General features: G+C 32.3%; 1 protein-coding gene across 1 annotated transcript in view; it reads right to left on the reverse strand.

Annotated features, from left to right (window-relative positions):
• The window catches only part of LOC129223172 (1-phosphatidylinositol 4,5-bisphosphate phosphodiesterase classes I and II-like), a 48,718-nt gene extending 31,210 nt beyond the window's left edge, over window positions 1-17,508 (reverse strand). Inside the window, exons 1-9 of the mRNA XM_054857739.1 lie at window positions 17,452-17,508; window positions 16,978-17,057; window positions 13,517-13,601; window positions 13,277-13,361; window positions 11,632-11,900; window positions 10,355-10,451; window positions 5,729-5,813; window positions 3,840-3,912; window positions 657-708 (exon numbers count right to left, since the gene is read on the reverse strand). Coding sequence (XP_054713714.1) covers window positions 657-708; window positions 3,840-3,912; window positions 5,729-5,813; window positions 10,355-10,451; window positions 11,632-11,900; window positions 13,277-13,361; window positions 13,517-13,601; window positions 16,978-17,057; window positions 17,452-17,508 — 883 coding nt within the window. The remainder of the gene's footprint in view (window positions 1-656; window positions 709-3,839; window positions 3,913-5,728; window positions 5,814-10,354; window positions 10,452-11,631; window positions 11,901-13,276; window positions 13,362-13,516; window positions 13,602-16,977; window positions 17,058-17,451) is intronic.
• Between the last annotated feature and the right edge of the window lie 142 nt (window positions 17,509-17,650).

The following is a 17,650-nucleotide window of genomic DNA, read 5'->3' on the forward strand; positions in this document are numbered from 1 at the left end:
GTCACTACATAAAGTAATGGATCATGTGACTTTCTATCACAAACACAAAACGAATAAATCAATAAAAATCTTGAATGCTCAAGGAAAAAACAGCAGTTAAATCTTGGAAAGAAGACATAATTGCAAAAAATTGAAAGTTGAGAAATAATGCAAGAGCTCAAAAATTATTGCACTATCTATTATAGAAGAATTTCAAAAATAAGAGTCTCAAAAGTAAAAGGTTATGTTTTATTCGAGGTGCTTTATTTATATTTTGATGTATTTTTATAGCTAAAAATGATTCACATTAATATTTGAAAATCAAAATCGTTTGCTTTTGCAAAACTTCTTTACATACAGTAAAGTAATAAAAAGATAGTGGTGTCAACAACACTAGTCAAGTGGCACAAAATATTCATTGAATACTAAAGCTGGATTAAGAAATGCCTTGGTGATAACTTGCTGCAAAAAATGACATAAAATCAATCCAAAACCACAAAGAACAAATAAAACTTTTGTATCATATTCAAATTTTATTCCCCACACTTTCATTCAAATTTAAATTAAAAACATGAGATAAATACGATTCTTAAAATCTCAGTAATATTCATGATTAATGAAAAAAAAGTCAGTAACGTATTCATTTGTAATACTATTGTCAATAGATTTTTACATACCTAAAGTTTGAAAATTTAAGGCAATTAATTGGCATCCAGCATTCCAAAATACCTATGAGAAACAAATTTTACAATAGGTAATAACTTTCAAAATACAAACTATTATCAAAACATAGCTAAAATACAAAATTAAAACTTTTAAAAGGTTTATAGCACTTTAGTCCCTAAAGGCAGACATTTTTTTTTTCAGAACTGAAAAAAGGTTGATTTTTTTTTTTTTTTTTTTTTTTGACAGAAAAAGAATATAAAGGTATAGTTGTTTTAGCAATTTCAGTAGTGTGAGAAAGAGGGTGACTAGGGAGAGTGAAGGATGAGGTAATATTTTTTCTTAAGAAAATGGTAACACAAACTAAGTGTAAACGACTTGGTTATAGTGGAATCCACATAATTGGACCACCAGTTAATTGAACCAGTCGCTTATTCGGACCAAATCTTAAAGAACCAAAACAAATCCCATTAAGGGGATATCACACGAGAGAAATTACGGGACATCGCAACCGCAATAGGAACCGTCAACGCTATCTGGAACTGTAAAGTAAGACAAAACAACGTTAGAAGAAGCACAAATTTGTAAATTACAGCAATGTAATTTATATGCAAAAATAATTGTATTGCTGTAATTTACAAATTTGTGCTTCTTCTAACGTTGTTTTGTCTTACTTTACTGTTCGGCACAAAGGTATTTATTTATCTTATCTGGAACTGGTTTTTCGGAAGGGAAGTTGCCTACAGGGTTGCTGACGGTTGCGCGGACGGTTGCTCGATTTGTTCACAACGGGGGCTACCATTTTTTAGTTTACATCCATGTGCTTGCGCTTGTTCATCGCTTTTTGTCGCTTTAATTTGACACTTATGGATGAAATTAGTAATCAAATACTTAATGCAGCTCTTACAGCTTTAATTGTATGTGGGTTTGTGAAAAGATGGCAAAAAAAGGGAAATGATCAAGGCAATGATTTTAGAGCTAGAGCATCAATTATTATTTCATGCAGTCTCCAAAGCTCCTCCTGTTAAATTCATATTTGAGTTTTAACATTAATTTGTAGAACTTATGGTGAAAATTTCAGAAAAACAGAAAACTTTTATTACTATTAATTGAATGTTTGATTTAAAGTGACACTCTTGTTACATTTAAAGAAGACATACAGAATATATGACTTCTCTAGGCTTATTTTTTCCCATAACTACTAAATTAAATCTTAATTTTAGATAGGAATTATTAGTCACTTATTGACAGGTAAGAAGAAATTTTAATTCTAACAAATTGTACCTAAATTCATAGCTAAAAACAAACATGAAAAATTTTTAAAAAAAGCCAGCAAACTCTGATCAATAGGCCTTTTATAGTTATTTTTTTAAACTTCGAGTTCATAAATATATTGGAGATGTGCTAACACTTTAACCTACACAAATATAATGCCACTAGATACATATTGCACACAGGAAAATCTGTGGCTGAGTTTATTAAAATAGTTCCAGACATTTAAAAATGAAATGACGCTTAAAAAAAAATTTAATGAAACGATGAAGCGCAAAAAAGCCAGTATTTAATGTGCAATTTTGAAACTTTTTAAAAACATTCTTTTAGTCGATTAATAAAATCATTAAAATTTCAGTTAAATATGCTACGCGTAAATAACTGGGATTGCGGACTGAACTTTCATAATTTGAGCTGCAATTAAATATTTTGCTCTGTGAATGGCATTTCATCATTTGTAACATCAGACGACAGAAATGTAAACAATGAAAGCGCAACGATTTAAGAATTTTTTTAAAAAATATTAAACAAAAACAAAATATTTAAAAAATGGTCAGATCCTATGTTTTTAAGCATGCTCTTTCAGAAAAAAATACGTTTAAAATTTTGGAAACGACCCCATTGTAACATTTGTGCAAAACAATTTTCAAAAACCCAATGAAACGAAAAGCACCAATATAAATGAAATGCATAAAATTCGCACTGATGTTAACTAACATATAAGTAGCAATTTAAATTCAAAATCAGATGCAAAACCAAAGGTTAAATGTCGCTCATCCGTTTTTTAAAGTGTAACTGAAAATTTTTGAAACATAAAATAAATAGAACAATAAAAAGGAATTCCCACATTTCTGTCGCCACGATTGCAAAAGTATTTTCCAGTGACGCTGCCCGACGTCACGAAATCCCAGCACCCAGATTGGTTCCTTCGTAACTTGCTCAGAATTAAAGGCAATTTTTTTCTAGCGGAGGAAAAAATTTGCCCCTATACGAGCAACTGCGAATTTCCATAGCACACGAGAATTTTGGAGCAATCGTTTGTGGTAATGAGTAGAAAAACCGGTTCCAGATAGCGTTACGGTTCCTGTTGCGGTTGCGATGTCCCGTAATTTCTCTCGTGTGATATCCCCTTTACACAAGCGTAATATTATTCGCTTATTGGGACCAAAACACCGTTTAATCGGACCAAAGAACATTAGAAAAAATTGGAAAAAATTAAAAATTGCCCTCTTGAAGCAAGTTTCCAGTGGGTCAACAAACTTAACAGTTAGTGGAATAAAAATTAATAATGGTTCCTTATAACTTTCAATTAAACCCAGCAATATTTGCAGGAAAACATAGTTAACAAAACTCCCATTGCATGGCGGCACTGTTAAAGCAAAGATAAAAATTTCAGTAAAATTTCAAATTTCTTCAGTTCAGTAAACATGTTCAATAAAAATTTCATAAACAGAAAATTTTCTTCTTCATATGCTCACCATACATATAAGGCTCACAATAATAGTAAGGGAATTGAAATGTGTTTAAGTAGTGCCATTTATGGTAAATAATTTTAATTAGAATCTACTCCATTTTTAAGTAGAATGACAGGCATTAGAAATAAAATAATGTGAAATAAAACATGCAAATTTGAGGCAGAGGCAAATGCCATAAGTGTTTAAATTGCTAAATTTAGATTATTTTTCTCAAACTTCATTTAACTCACTGATATTCTTATGTATTATAGTTACGTAAATTTACTCAAGCAAAAAATTGACAAATGTATTTCAACAATCTTCTTTAAAATGCCATTTTTAAAAATTACAACAGCTATAATAAGAATTACTGTAATTTTATGTACTTTGAGTTCAGATTAAATCATATATCAAAATGGCAAGAATAATTTTTACAAACTACTGTATATTAGAATAAAAGTTAAAAATTACCTGAGGCATATAATTACTTGAATCCACTCGTGTACCTTTTGGATAAATTCGACTCAATTGACGTTTATTATAGCTAAAAAAAAAATTGTATAAGATAAAAGAAAGAATTTTTTGGGTAAGACTTTTTTGTTGTTCCAAAAAAATATAATAAATAACTCTTTTCATGTTCATACAATGCATGCTACATCATTTGAAAAACATGTTTAACCTGCAAAAATGTAAAATTAACAAAATATTAGTTTTTAATACACTGCTCAAAACAATTAAAGGATATTGAGGTTTTGGGTTGATTTTGAACCTGGAGAACTTTTTCGATGATTGATACATTATCGACAGGCGTTAGTAAACTATATGAGACAAAAATTACATTTGTATGGCAGGAAAAAATACTTTTTCTCAACTTTTGGGTACAAAAGGAAAATAAACGCACTTAGTGTGCATGAGAAAAGCGATAAAAAATTGGGGTTTTCTTAAAAGAAAATCGCTTTTAGTAAGGGGTATGGTAACCCGGATGGCCAGCAATGTAAAACACCTCTGAGGCTTGGAATTAATGAGGCTATTAATGAGGGGCTGAGGTATTCTGCCCCACTCCTCCTGAAGCGCTCTTTCCGGTTTTTGGAGAGTTTGGGGGAGGTAGGCATCCAAAAACTCGTTGCCTAGAATGTCCCAAACATGCTCTATTGGGTTCATATCTGGAGAACACGCTGGCCATTCCATTCGTATGATTCTTTCCGCCAAAAGAAAATCATTCATCAAGTAAGAACGATGTGGTCGACAATTTTGGTCCATTAACATGAAGTCACCTCCAATTGCTGCAGGGTAAGGGACTACAATAAGTGTGAGGATCTCATCCCTGCTTTGACGACCGGTCAGAATTCCATTCGGAATGACATGCAGATCGGTGCGCCCATCAATGGAGATGCCAGCATGCACCATCACATCACCACCACCAAATCTGACACTTTCGGGCGCAAAAGCTGGATTGTTTCTAGTGCCAAGCTCCCTCCAGATGAAAATACGCCATTATATGGATAAAGACAAGAACGGGACTTGTCAGAAAAAAATATTGCTCCATTCATTTCTTCTCCAATTCACATGCTCTGTTATCCACTCCCTGTATTGCGACGGTGTCTCGCAGCTAATGTGACACAGACCATTGGTAGACGAGCATACAGACTTACAGCGTGAAGGCGATTTCGGACAGTTTGTGTCAAAATTGTGGTGCTAGTACCCGAGCAAAGGTGTCGTTGTAGTGGGGTGGCATTCATACTTCTGTGCCTCGGAGCCATTAAAGCTAAATAACGGTCTTCGTTGAGCGTTGTTGACCATCTGCGACCTTGCCCTGATCTTCGGCCAGCATTTCCAGTCTCTAAAAACCGTTTCCATCTCGTAAAAATCACACTTTGCAAAACTCCAATAGCTTCTTTTGCCTTGACTTGTGATTGGCTTTCCTCTAGCCTGACAACCACTTTAGAAGCTTCTGATTCCGTTAAATGAGTTCATTGAGACATCACATTCATCAAAACAACACGCTTACTGAACACATAGAATACACCGCCAGCTCAGTCATTGTCGATCATTATTTTTTGCTTTGTCTTACAATAAGTTAAGAGCGAAATCTCATTTGCCGCCACTGAAACATCATTTTCGACATCAAACTTAAAATTTGCATACTGCAATGCATGAAATTAAGAAGAATTTGCATTTTTAACTCCCTTCTTCGATTCTATGCAAAAAAATATTTGCTAATACCTTTTTTCGTACGAAAACTTACAATATCCTTTAATTGTTTTGAGCAGTGTACAATAAGACCATATATGGCAAATATAAGTATATGAAGTGCATTTAAATAATTGGAAAAATAATTTTTCTTTAAATTCAAAACATACTTCACAAACTCTACAGGATGTTCCTTAAGCAAATTTGTTGCTTGGGTTTCAACAAAAGAGGAAATTTCATAGCTCCGATTTCTCTCTAAGGAAATTTTTAAAATATCAAGGTCAGTCAATATGTAAAAAAAAAAACTGCTAGTTAAAAAAGCTCATTTTTTACCAGATCTTGGCAATCTATGAACAGTGAGTCACCAAGGAGCTTATTTGATGTCTGATAGTGATTCACTTTGGCTCCAAAAACAAAATATGGAACATGAAAACAAATTATAAAACATACCTATGAAACGAAGGGTTGGAATAATACATTTTTAAAAAATTGAGATGTTTCAAATGTCATCAGACAGATATTTCTTTTGACATTGATCCACTGCCAAAAAAATATTGCCAACATCTGGTTTACACAAAAACAACAGGTAGACACTAGGGTGGGTCGATTTTGACTTTTTTTTGAAATCGAAAACGCCTGTGGTGGGAAAAGTTGTGTATTGGCATCAAATGCTCGAATAAAATTTTTTTTTGGAAATCAAAGTATATTTAGATCCCCCACCAGCCCCTTAAAATTTGGCCAAATATGTAAAAATTGAAATTTTTAAAAAAATTTTTAAAAAATCTTATGTATAATATTTTTAATTGCCTGTGGTGGGAAAAGTTGTGTATTGACATCTAATGTTTATTAAAAAAATTTTTGGCAATTAAAATATATTTATACCTTCTGCCAGGTCCCTGAAGTTTTGCTAAATATGTAAAAATTGACCTTTTTTAAAACTTTTTTTTTTAAATTTCTTATGTATGTTTTTTAATCACCTGTGGTGTAAATAGTAAATAGTAAGACCCTTTGTTTGTGAACAAAATAGTTATCATATCATATTACATATACCACCCCTGCCGGGAATCTGAAATTGCGCGTTTTGCCTTTTTCTTTGCTCCTTCTGCTTAGTTTTAACTGTCTAAGAGACAGATGGTGTGGTTCCTGTGAATGTTTATTTTTCTTCTTCTCTGTGATATAATAAAACTATTTAAATCACCCACCCCCAGTCTGACAAACCGGCTTGTTCTTGGCACTTAGCCAAGCATATATGAACCAAATAGAAATCGTAACAAAAAACTCAGAGCAGAAAAATTGGTACAGCGAATGAAGTGTTATCAAGCATATTAGACTATTTAAAAACAACCCAAGTATCTACTGTGGATTTAATTGCAGTAGGATCAGATGGAACAGCAGTCAATACTGGAGTGAAAGGTGGTGTAATAAGATTGTTTGAGCTGCATTTAAAAAGGCCGTTGCAGTGGCTCATATGTCAATTGCACGCCAATGAGCTACCTTTACGCTATCTGTTACGGCATCTTGATGGAAGCACTACAGGTCCTTTTACATATTATGGTCCTATAGGGAAGCTTCTTGGCACATGTAAACAGCTACCAATTGTCAACTTAAAAAAAATCGCTTTTGATTTGTCAACAGTTGATACAGACAGACTTGGCACTGACCAAAAATACTTGTATCAAATATGACAAGCAATATGTTCAGGAAATTGCTCAACATCACTGTCCACCAAATCACCAGGAAAGCTATCTCATGCTAGGTGGCTTATAACAGCAAACAGAGTACTTCGTTTGTATGTTGGTACAAAAGAGTCATCGCTGGAAATAGGGACTATTGTAGAATACATTATAAAAGTGTATGCAAAAGTTTGGTTTTTTAATAAAACTGAGCCTTCATGCACAGCCGGTGTACAGCATGTTTGGGAAGTTATCCACTACTCAAGATATCTTAGTGATGATCTGAAATCAGTGGTTGACCCTGTTGTACAAAGAAATGGTTTTTTTGGTCATCCAGAAAACCTGCTGATAGCCATGATCAACGGCACGCGATCCTGAGTAAGGAAATTAGGCTACAGAACAATCCTGAAGGCCCGAACTCTTACTAATGAAACTGTTAGTGATTTTGTCATTCCACCTTTAAATTTTCAAGCAAAAGACTACACAGAATTGATAAATTGGCAAAATTGTGTCCTTACAGACCCTCCACTCACCAAACATATACCCAATGCGGAACTTGGAAAAGTAGCTGAAACAAGTGACGTTATTGAAAGTGAGTTGTGGAATTTACCATGTCATACACAAGTGTTAGAAAGATCAGTTAGGTTAGTGACAGAAGCATCGATCTGTTTGTGGAGCAACACGCCATGATGGCTTTATACGTACAACATTGGCTTCCCGAAAATTAATGCCAAAATTTGAGAACAAAGCAATGTATAAGGTGTAAAACTTCTTTATTACAAAAAACTCAGAGGTGAATTCTTAGTAATTTCCCCCTAATAATTCGGGAAAATGAGCGAAGAGCTGCTGTAAAACGGCGACGACAGACTTCTGGTACTTTAATCTTTTATACCTATGTTTTAATCCTAAAGAATTCTATAGTGTTATTATAGAAAAATAAAGTATAAAAAATGCTTAAATTAAAAAAAAGCGTTGGATAAAATTTTTGATTTAAAACGTCAAGATTTTTAAAATTCTGAAAATATTCCAAATTTCACCGGTTGAGCGGAGCTTGAATACTATTATTATTATTACTTATGAGTGAAGAATCTTACTAGGCAATCATTTTCACTATGGGTGATTAAAAAAATCAAACATGCGAAATTTAAAAAATAACAAATAAATGTCAATTTTTCCATATTTGATGGAATTTCGAGGGACTGGTAAGGGATCTAAATATATTTTGATTACCAAAAAAAAAAAAATTATATGAGCATTAGATGTCAATACACAACTTTTCCCACCACAAGCGTTTAAAAATATTATACATAAGATATTTTTTAAAAAAATTAAAAAATGTCAATTTTTACATACTTGGCCAAACTTTAAGGGGCTGGTGGGGGATCTAAATATATTTTGATTTCCAAAAAATTTTTTATGCGAGCATTTGATGCCAATGCACAACTTTTCCCACCACAGGCGTTTTCGATTTCAAAAAAAAGTCAAAATCGACCCACCCTAGTAGACACTCAACATCATGTTAATACAAAGATCAAAAAATTGCAATATAAAAAATTTTAGTCACCTTTAGTAATTTTAAATTTGATGATTTTTAAACATTTAGAAATGAATGGGTTTGGTGTTTTACTGGTTGTTATTCAGAGGATATTCTACAAAAAAAAAAAAAAAAAAAAACCCAAAGCAAAAAAAAAACCAATAATGAAAATCTGCTTCAAGAGGTAAGAAAATAATTGTTTGGTAATATTTTTTTTATTGCATACATTTTCAATTTAAAAAAATGATTTTTTCAAAGAGTTTCTTTGCTTTTTTTTTTTTTTTTGAAAAGAAAAAAAAAGCAAATAAATCACAGTGAGGAAAACTATCAATCCTGCACTGCTACTACGGTCAACTCTCAATAACTCGAAATCCCTAGGGGCTGACTAAAACCTTAGAGTTATTGGTAGTTTGCTAAAAAATGCCCCCCCCCCTCTCCCCCATAAACAAACCTGCAGTTTTAGGTACGAAAACTTTTTTAAACTGCATGGGTGTCAACAAAGAGAACCAAATCAGGCAGGAATAAGGAACATAATAGGGCATAAACATTTCAAATTAATTTTATAAGCGATGAAATGAAATAGTATTTTAAGTATATTCAGTAAATTACCGCCCATTAGCCAAGGGCTAAAGCAGAAGTACAAGAAATACACCGCCGAGGGAAGGTATATTCAGTAAATTACCGCCCATTAGCCAAGGCTAAAGTTGAGTGCTAATAAGCACGAAACTGCAGTCCTCGGCTGGAAATAACTGAGCTGGCGGTGTATTTCAGTATTTTAAGTATTTATTTTCAAAAATAATTAATAAACTGAAAAGACAACTGAAACAGTTAATATTTTATTCATTAAGAGTTTGAACACAATGTGGATGGCTACTCTTGTCGACGTTTAAGGGAAGGAGGGAGGGTCATGACCCCCTCCCCTTGTACCTGCCCTTGAGTATGACTCTTGTACCAACTGAGCTAATGGGCCTCTATAGCGGGATGCTATGCAGTAAAGCAATGTGTAATAAAGTAGCAAATATTGTTTAAGGGTTATACTGCAATTTAGAATGGTAAAATCAATGCTTTGTTTGATTTTAACAACAACAGAACTGTAGTATGGAATCCTGCAAAGAGTTTAGATTATATAATTATTGAATTTAGGATCCGAATTTTGCTATAGAAAATAAGTCATTAAATCGACATCTTTTGGCCAATTGGGATTCAAATTCATGATCTTCACATTATTAGCACGATGCTTTAACTAACTGAACCAATAGACTTCCATTTCCGGATGCAATGCACAAAAGCAATATATGATAAAAAAACAAATAAAATGCAAAAGGGGGGGGGGTGACAAAACAGTAAAATTGTGAATTTAAAAATCAATTTTACAGATTTACTTTTCAACAATTCTTTAACTTACAAAGTCAAAATTTATTAAGTTTTTTTTTTTTTTTTTTTTTTTTCACTTTTCATACTAAGAATTTAATAAAATCCATAACTCAAGTGTTTGCCACTTTTATGTAACAGTTCTCCTTAAAGGGGAGGGGGCTGTTTGGAAAGAGAACATAGGTTTGTTTGTTTTTTGATAAATGCATTTTACCTACTTTCAGCATATTCAAAAGAGTGAAACCTCACAGGCTGAGCATAATGTACAAGTGCAGACATTTCAGCCCCAGCTTCCGACTCTTTGGCAGCTGTTCCCTGTAAAAGAAATCAGTTTTAGAAAAAAGGCTGAAGAACTAAAAATACTAATTATAAATGTATGGGATATTTATAATTAGAACGGTTAATTTGTAACTTGGTTAGACCGGGCTTGGATAACCGTGGCTCTATAGTATTTGACATTAAAAACAAAATAAATATATCTACAGTAAACTCCCCATTATCAGTGGTGTGTGTTATCTCCCACTCCCATCTTGGGTTGACTATTGTACTCAATTAACCAAGTAACATTTTCTGAAGACAGTTGGAAATTTTCGGAAAGTATGAGGAAGCTCGACCCCCTCCCCTCCCCAATCTGTAAAAAAATTTCAAATATGCATGCAAAAATCATTGGGAAAACCACTTTAAAAGCTTTTTTTAATTATTATTATTAATTTTTCAGTTTGAAAATGTGTTGTCAGCCCAAAAGTTTCAGAAACAGCAACCCAAAATTTTCGGAAATTTCCAATCACAAACACCCCTGCAATTAACTGACAGATTAAGCAATTGCAAAATAAAGCAAGGGAAAAGAGAAAAGTAAAGCAGAAGTGAAGAAGACGAGCTCAACCCACAAGCCCAAATGACGCATGAAAGGATTGCATTATATGCTGTTTAACTTGTGCAATATTTAGAGGTCAAAGCTGAGGTTCAGTGAACTGAAAAACTGATGCCAAAAAAACTGCAGTCAAGAATTAAGAAAATGTAGTTTTGCAGCAAGGAAAAAAACAAATACCAGCTTCTCTCCAGTTTTAATGTTTGTTGTTTACCTACAGAAGAGTGATGTAAAATTAAGCGAAAAAATGTGCTTACTTAGGCATTTTCGTTGGTACACTATTTTTTTTAACCTTTTTATGTAGTTGGGAACATAAAATGCGATTAGTTTTTAAATGTACATACTGGATACTGCATATATTATCACTGCTTGCATTGCTTTGTGTACAATACAATTGTTTTTAAGCAAAGAACATTTTTATCTTATTTGTTCCACATTTTAAGTATTTTTAAGGTTATCCGATTTTCACTACCCGCAGTACCTGTGCCACCCGATTCAGTGAATAATCGAGAGTATAATGTGCATCAAATATACATTTATATGAAAAACACTGAAAAGGAAAATAGATTCAATATTCCATTACTATACAACATCCAATAATCAAGATCAAAAATGCACAAAACTTACTTCATTTTGGTCAACCACTTGCTGCTCTGCATCAATTTGTTCTTCTTCTTCATCTGATCCAGAATCAGAGCTAGAATCTTCCATTTCTGATGGCACCTTTTCTAATTCTATGGTACCATTAGTTAAAGAACTTTCTTTCAATGAGGAACTAAGTTTCTCATCATCACTGATGGCTGGAGTAAGTCTCACTTTTTCAGGAGTTGGCAGAGGTTGAGTTGAAGACTCATCCTCTTTTTCAGGCATAGTATAAGACTTTGATGATGATACACCTTAAAAACAAAAAACAGAAACTATTAAATGCAAATTAATGACTCCATACCATAGACTATTGACCATAGCCTATTCTGTAGTCTACCAGATTCTAGAGATAAACTCATGACAAAAAAACTGAACTTTCAAGACCTTTTTTCATGGCAATCTAAACTGAAAAATTTTCCTTATTGGTTTATTTATCCAAACAACTTTCAATTCTGAAACAAATTCCCACTTTTAAACCTAAATTAAGTTACAGGGAAACTTTGGTGAGTCAAGCTTTGATGAGCGGAAGCAAACATTTACTCCCATCTAAATGAATGGAGAATGTATGTTATTTATTTTCGATAAGTCGAATTTCGTTGAGTCGACAGTCGAAACATTAGATAAGCAGAATTTTATTTCATGATCATAGCTAGATAATATAGACACACCCATGTACGCCGTGCACAAATGCATTTGATGCTGAGCAAATACTTTTGCTGAAAATAATTGATAATATCCATATTAAACACTATCTTCAAACTTTGAAGATAAATTAATCAAAAATTTTCATTATTGTTTTCACGAATACATGATTGAAAGCAAAAGGCATTTTCTTACTAAAAATTTTACCTACCCACTGCAAATTGATTTTCATTTCTGCAGATAGTTTTGAGCTATGCGCGCAGATACTATATATTTTTATCTTACTATGTTCATGACCATCGTCAAATTTTTCTTGTTAACAAAACTCTATAAGTCAATAAGACTATATCATTTTCCCCTAATAGTTGGAACAAAAAGAAAGAAACCAGTGCGGCAACAGTACATCAAGAGGTGTCTAGAGAAAGACTTAATAAATCTCTGGTAGCTATAGCCCATGTAATCTATAGTCTGGTAAAATTAACTATAACAATTATATTGTGGATTATTAAGTTTGAATAAAATCAAGACATAAACTGTAGCAATATTTCATTTTGTGACATTTGAAAGAATATCTCTATAAAATTTCAAAACAGCATTTACATTTTTTTATGAAAATAAAGAGAAATTTTACTTGTTTGTTTTGTAACGAAACTTGATAAATAGCAGAAATGAACAAAGTTCAATTCTTACAAAGGAAGAAGAAAGATTGTGCGAAGAAAAGAACGTCTGTTTCGCACTCTTGGCTTCCTTAAGAGGTTTTCCATCTCCAGCTCAGTCACTTTCCTATGCCGGGCTGATGAGTGCTAATAAGCATGAAACTGCAATCCTCGGCTGGAAATGACTGAGCTGGCGGTGTATTTCACGTAAAAGAACGTGTGTCTGTGTTTCTTCTCTTGCACATTTAAGCTTAAGAGCATACAAACATGTAGAAAATTTATATTGGGGAAAGCTCAAAATATGCCCCTGATTATGCATTCAAACTTACTTTTTGGATAATGCTTCTTTTTGTTTTTGATAAGAATTTTTCTTAGCAGTTGATTAGGTGATGGCAATGGCTCTTCTGGCTTAAGCTAAATAATTTAATTTGAATTAGTTCAAGGAATTATTTATAAACTACTAAATGATAATTATTGCTAAAAAAAGTAAATTTTATAAAAATAATTACATAAAACTAAATCAATCAACACAGGGCATTTTGTTTGAATTCAAATAGAATATTACTTACAGGATGTGAAGGTAAGGGTTCTGACAATAACATATCTCCAAATATTTTTGTGCAATACATCGCCATTTTTGCTTGTTGCTTGGGGCTAATTAAATATGAAAAAAAGATAATACAATTTCAAAAAAGATATGAATTAAGCTTCATATTAAGGTCTGAAAGAAAAATGTAAATGCAGTTGAACCTGCTTAGCAAAAAAACTTCTCTATCTTGAACTTTTAAAACTTCCTAGCATTTTTTGCAAAATCCAAAGCAGAGCTGGCAAGTTTTTGCCAGGGGTGGAAAAAACTGCATTTTTTTCCACCCAGCAAAATTAGGTTTTTGCCAAAGTGGCAAAAATAGAATTTCAAGTGACAACTTACAGACGCAGTTTTTCAGTTTTTTTTTCCCTCAGCAATATATGATAAAAAAACATTAATATACCTTGGTAAAACTTTAATTTGGTTTGTTTATTTTCTAGGTTAAAAAAAAAATAATTTTTAATTTGCTTTAAAAGTTGAATATTTTGAAACTTTTTATTTTAAAAAATTTTTAAACAAAGAAATAACACTTACAGTTTGTATTTAATACAGGAAAATAATTGTTAACTTTATTGTGAACGTGATTGATTGTTTTATAAAGCTAGAGATACCCAGGTAGCTTTTCTCTCCTTAATTACTTTCCTCAGATACTAATTCCCCAGTAAAGGGAAAAAAAAGCATTACCTTTATGGAGGAAAAAAGTTCTTATATTTCTCTATATTTGTCGACAACCTCTATCAAAATTAAAAAACTTTAAAATCTCAATGGAATCTGGAGAAAAAAATCCAAACAATTTCTCAATTTCAAACAAATTTACTAATCTCAAAGATATAACTATTTAAATATTTAAAAAAAAGTGGATGAAAAAAATATTTAATATGTTGTAATGGAGATTAAAATCATTTGATGTTTTTTTAACTAATATTATTGATAATTGAAATATTTTTTTAGTGTATTATCTGTATCATTACTGCTCCTTAATTAACAGAATTCAATGCAACTTTGTTTATAACTGGGTTTTTGCCATACTTTCCATTTTTACCATTTTTCCCCCCCATTTTTACCACGGTTTTTTATACTGTTCTGACAAAATTACCAACCCTGATTCAAAGTAGATATTTCATGCTTATTGAAAATAAGTCACAAAAATGTGATCAAGCGTTTATTCATGCTTTATATTTTGAATAAAAATTTAGCATCTTAGAAAATGGAGGGGGTGCATAATTTGAATTTTAAGAAGATTACATAACAATGTTTTTTGAACTTAAAAGGAAGAACATCCTAAAACCTAAGAAATCATAATTGTACACATTTTTCCCTTTCTTGACATCATCCATCTCATTCTTAGAAAGTTAGTTTTTTCATGGAATTGATCATTATTATGGTCTTTACTGATTTTATGTATTTCACGCCGTTTCCAGCATACAGGACATGAATTTAACACTTGATTTTGGAAAACTTATAACTGTTTTTTTTTTTTTTTTGGCAGTCGACTTTTTATGTTCTGCTTAATATTATTTGTGCAAGTTTTTTGTTATGGGACTGACAACACTAACAAGTACACATTGAAAGATTGGGACTGGCTCATTTTTCCAACCATGCATTCTCCTCGCAAAGATGAGGTTTTTTCTCTTGAATTTTTTAAAATATGTAATCCTTTATTAGTCATTTTAAATGCTTATATGATGTTTTAACACTGTTTGGAAAACATTTTATGATGAAATTTGTTCGATTTTAAATCGATTTTTATCCTAAATATGTACAGTAGACCCTCGTTTTACGTGGGTTTATTTTACGTGGTTTAAGATTTTACATCTTTATTTTATTTTACACGGATGAGTTTCGGTTTTACGCGGATGCGGCAATGCAAAAAATTATCCCCACTTTCAAAATCCGAACTCCTAAAGATTGCAGATTACGTGTAATCAACTGCATTTTGGCATGCTAATAATTGAGTTTGGGCCCCTGAAGACATTTAATATGATTGGTTCCAGATCTCTTTCCAGAAGGAAAGTTATTAAACTCGCACAGTTCAGAACTCACTGGAAGAAGAGCTTTTAGGAGTGACAAAAGAGGGAAAACCAACAAGGATACTGACATTGGTGATGCTCAACCAAAAACGTTCACATTGAAAAATTTGAGACATTCCTAGACAATAGAAATGATCTTTCTGGTTTGTTAATGAAGGGAGATTCTATCATGGAAATGATGCAAGTGATCATGGATGTGTTAATGCTCTGCAAAGAATTGCAGAGAAAAATTCTTAATGACTGCCAAAAGACTATCATAACCAGCTCCTTTTTATAAACAGGAAACAAAATTAATTTATGTTTTCTTTATGTATGTTGTACATAAAAGTCGATATAAGTGCACATTAAGCTTATTATACAATTAGTCATCACTAGAATGAAGTATTTTTTTATCTAAAGAACCAAACCTTCATTTTAATACTAGTATTAGGTCTCAATTTACGTGGTTTTGATTTACGCAGCATTTCTGTGGAACATAACCCCCGCGTAAAACGAGGATCTAATGCATTTCAAAAATGCATGTCCAGAATATTAGATACATTTCAGATCTTTTAATTTTCAGCTTACAAACTTGAAATTGTGTTTACAAGAAACTCCTTAACTGTAGTACACCAAATCTGTCTACCAAATAAAAACATTTTTGGTTAAGTATTTCCTAATTCTAACTGAAGGGGTTAAAAAGCGTCAAGGAGCACTTTCACGCCTTGCAAAAAATCAAATAGCTCTGCTCACAACATTCCTATTTTCATATTCAAAGCGTGGAAATTTTTACTCACAGCCAAAGTTACACACAAAACGTATTCATAGTCCGACTAGTGTAGTCAGAAAAACCTTTTAAAGGGATTTTTAATCAAAAGTGGAGGGGGGTGATTAAGAATATCTTCTGGAGGGTTGGTTTTGATCAAATGTACATTCTGGGGTTGGTTTTCTGATCCAAAATACCTTCTGGACAGGGTTTCTTGATTCAAACAGTCCTTTCATATGTTTAAACTACTGTATTAAAATATGCATTTATGTTTAAGAAAACCAATGCCTCTGGGGGGTGTTTTAACACCCACTCCCCCCCCCCTTTCACTGTGCCACTGTGTAGTCCTATTCTGCTCCAAAACAGGAGGGTCCAATGGAACCTAGTTTCTAGCAGGGATGAGAGTTTTTAGAAAGTTCACCTAAAATAAACTTTCAAAATGGAAAGAGGCAGACTTAAACCTTTACTTAAGTCATAAGCCATGAAGAGAAGTCATTTCTTTGTGTATACTGGTGCCAGCAAGCAAAATCAGTTGCATTTAAAAAAATAATAGTATTTTTAAATAAAATATTTTATGATGGGTTGCATAACTTTTGGATCACTCTGTAATTTATAAAGCAAAGAGAGATAAAGTAAATTGGGGTAAAGATCAATAAAGTATATACTTACGAGCAATGATTCTCAAATGACAGTAAAACAGGGTAGTCGGACGTCTTAAATGCACTTTCAGCAATAGCTTCTAGTACTTCCTAAACGTTAACAATTTTTTAGTTTCATTACATAAATAATTATTTCACTGTTACCAAAAAAAACATTTTATAAACTAATTTTCTCTTTGAAATTAACATTGGGCAGAAAATGAATAAATTTAAGTTCTATCAAATATTTATCATAGGTAAACAAGAAACTAAACTTTGGTCATTCTCATTCTTTAAGAGGAAAATTTTGAGGTTTTAAAGCACTTACAAGAGCCAAAAATTTGCGAAATGACCAAGTTAAAATTTTGATACTGTGAAAAAAATTGAAAGTTATTAAAATGATCAATTTTGGCATTGTTCTCGATTGAATACTAGCAAATGTCGAGTTTGAATTTCTAGAATATAATGAACGGAAGTTCTATACAAATCAGAATTAATAACCTACATGCATTTGAGCATGAGCCCACAAAGCATGAGTTGGAGCATGAGGACCCTTGTGCATAGTCCCTTGCCTATGCCACCACAAAATGGGCAGTAATCAATTTAGTCTTATAAAAAGTTTAATATTTTAACGTATGTTTTTATCAGGATTCTTAGTGTCATGATGCAATGAGAAAGATTTAAGGTTTTATTTTCCAATTGCA

Source organism: Uloborus diversus, chromosome 5, assembly GCF_026930045.1.
Source record: "Uloborus diversus isolate 005 chromosome 5, Udiv.v.3.1, whole genome shotgun sequence".
NCBI classification, from domain to species: domain Eukaryota; kingdom Metazoa; phylum Arthropoda; class Arachnida; order Araneae; family Uloboridae; genus Uloborus; species Uloborus diversus.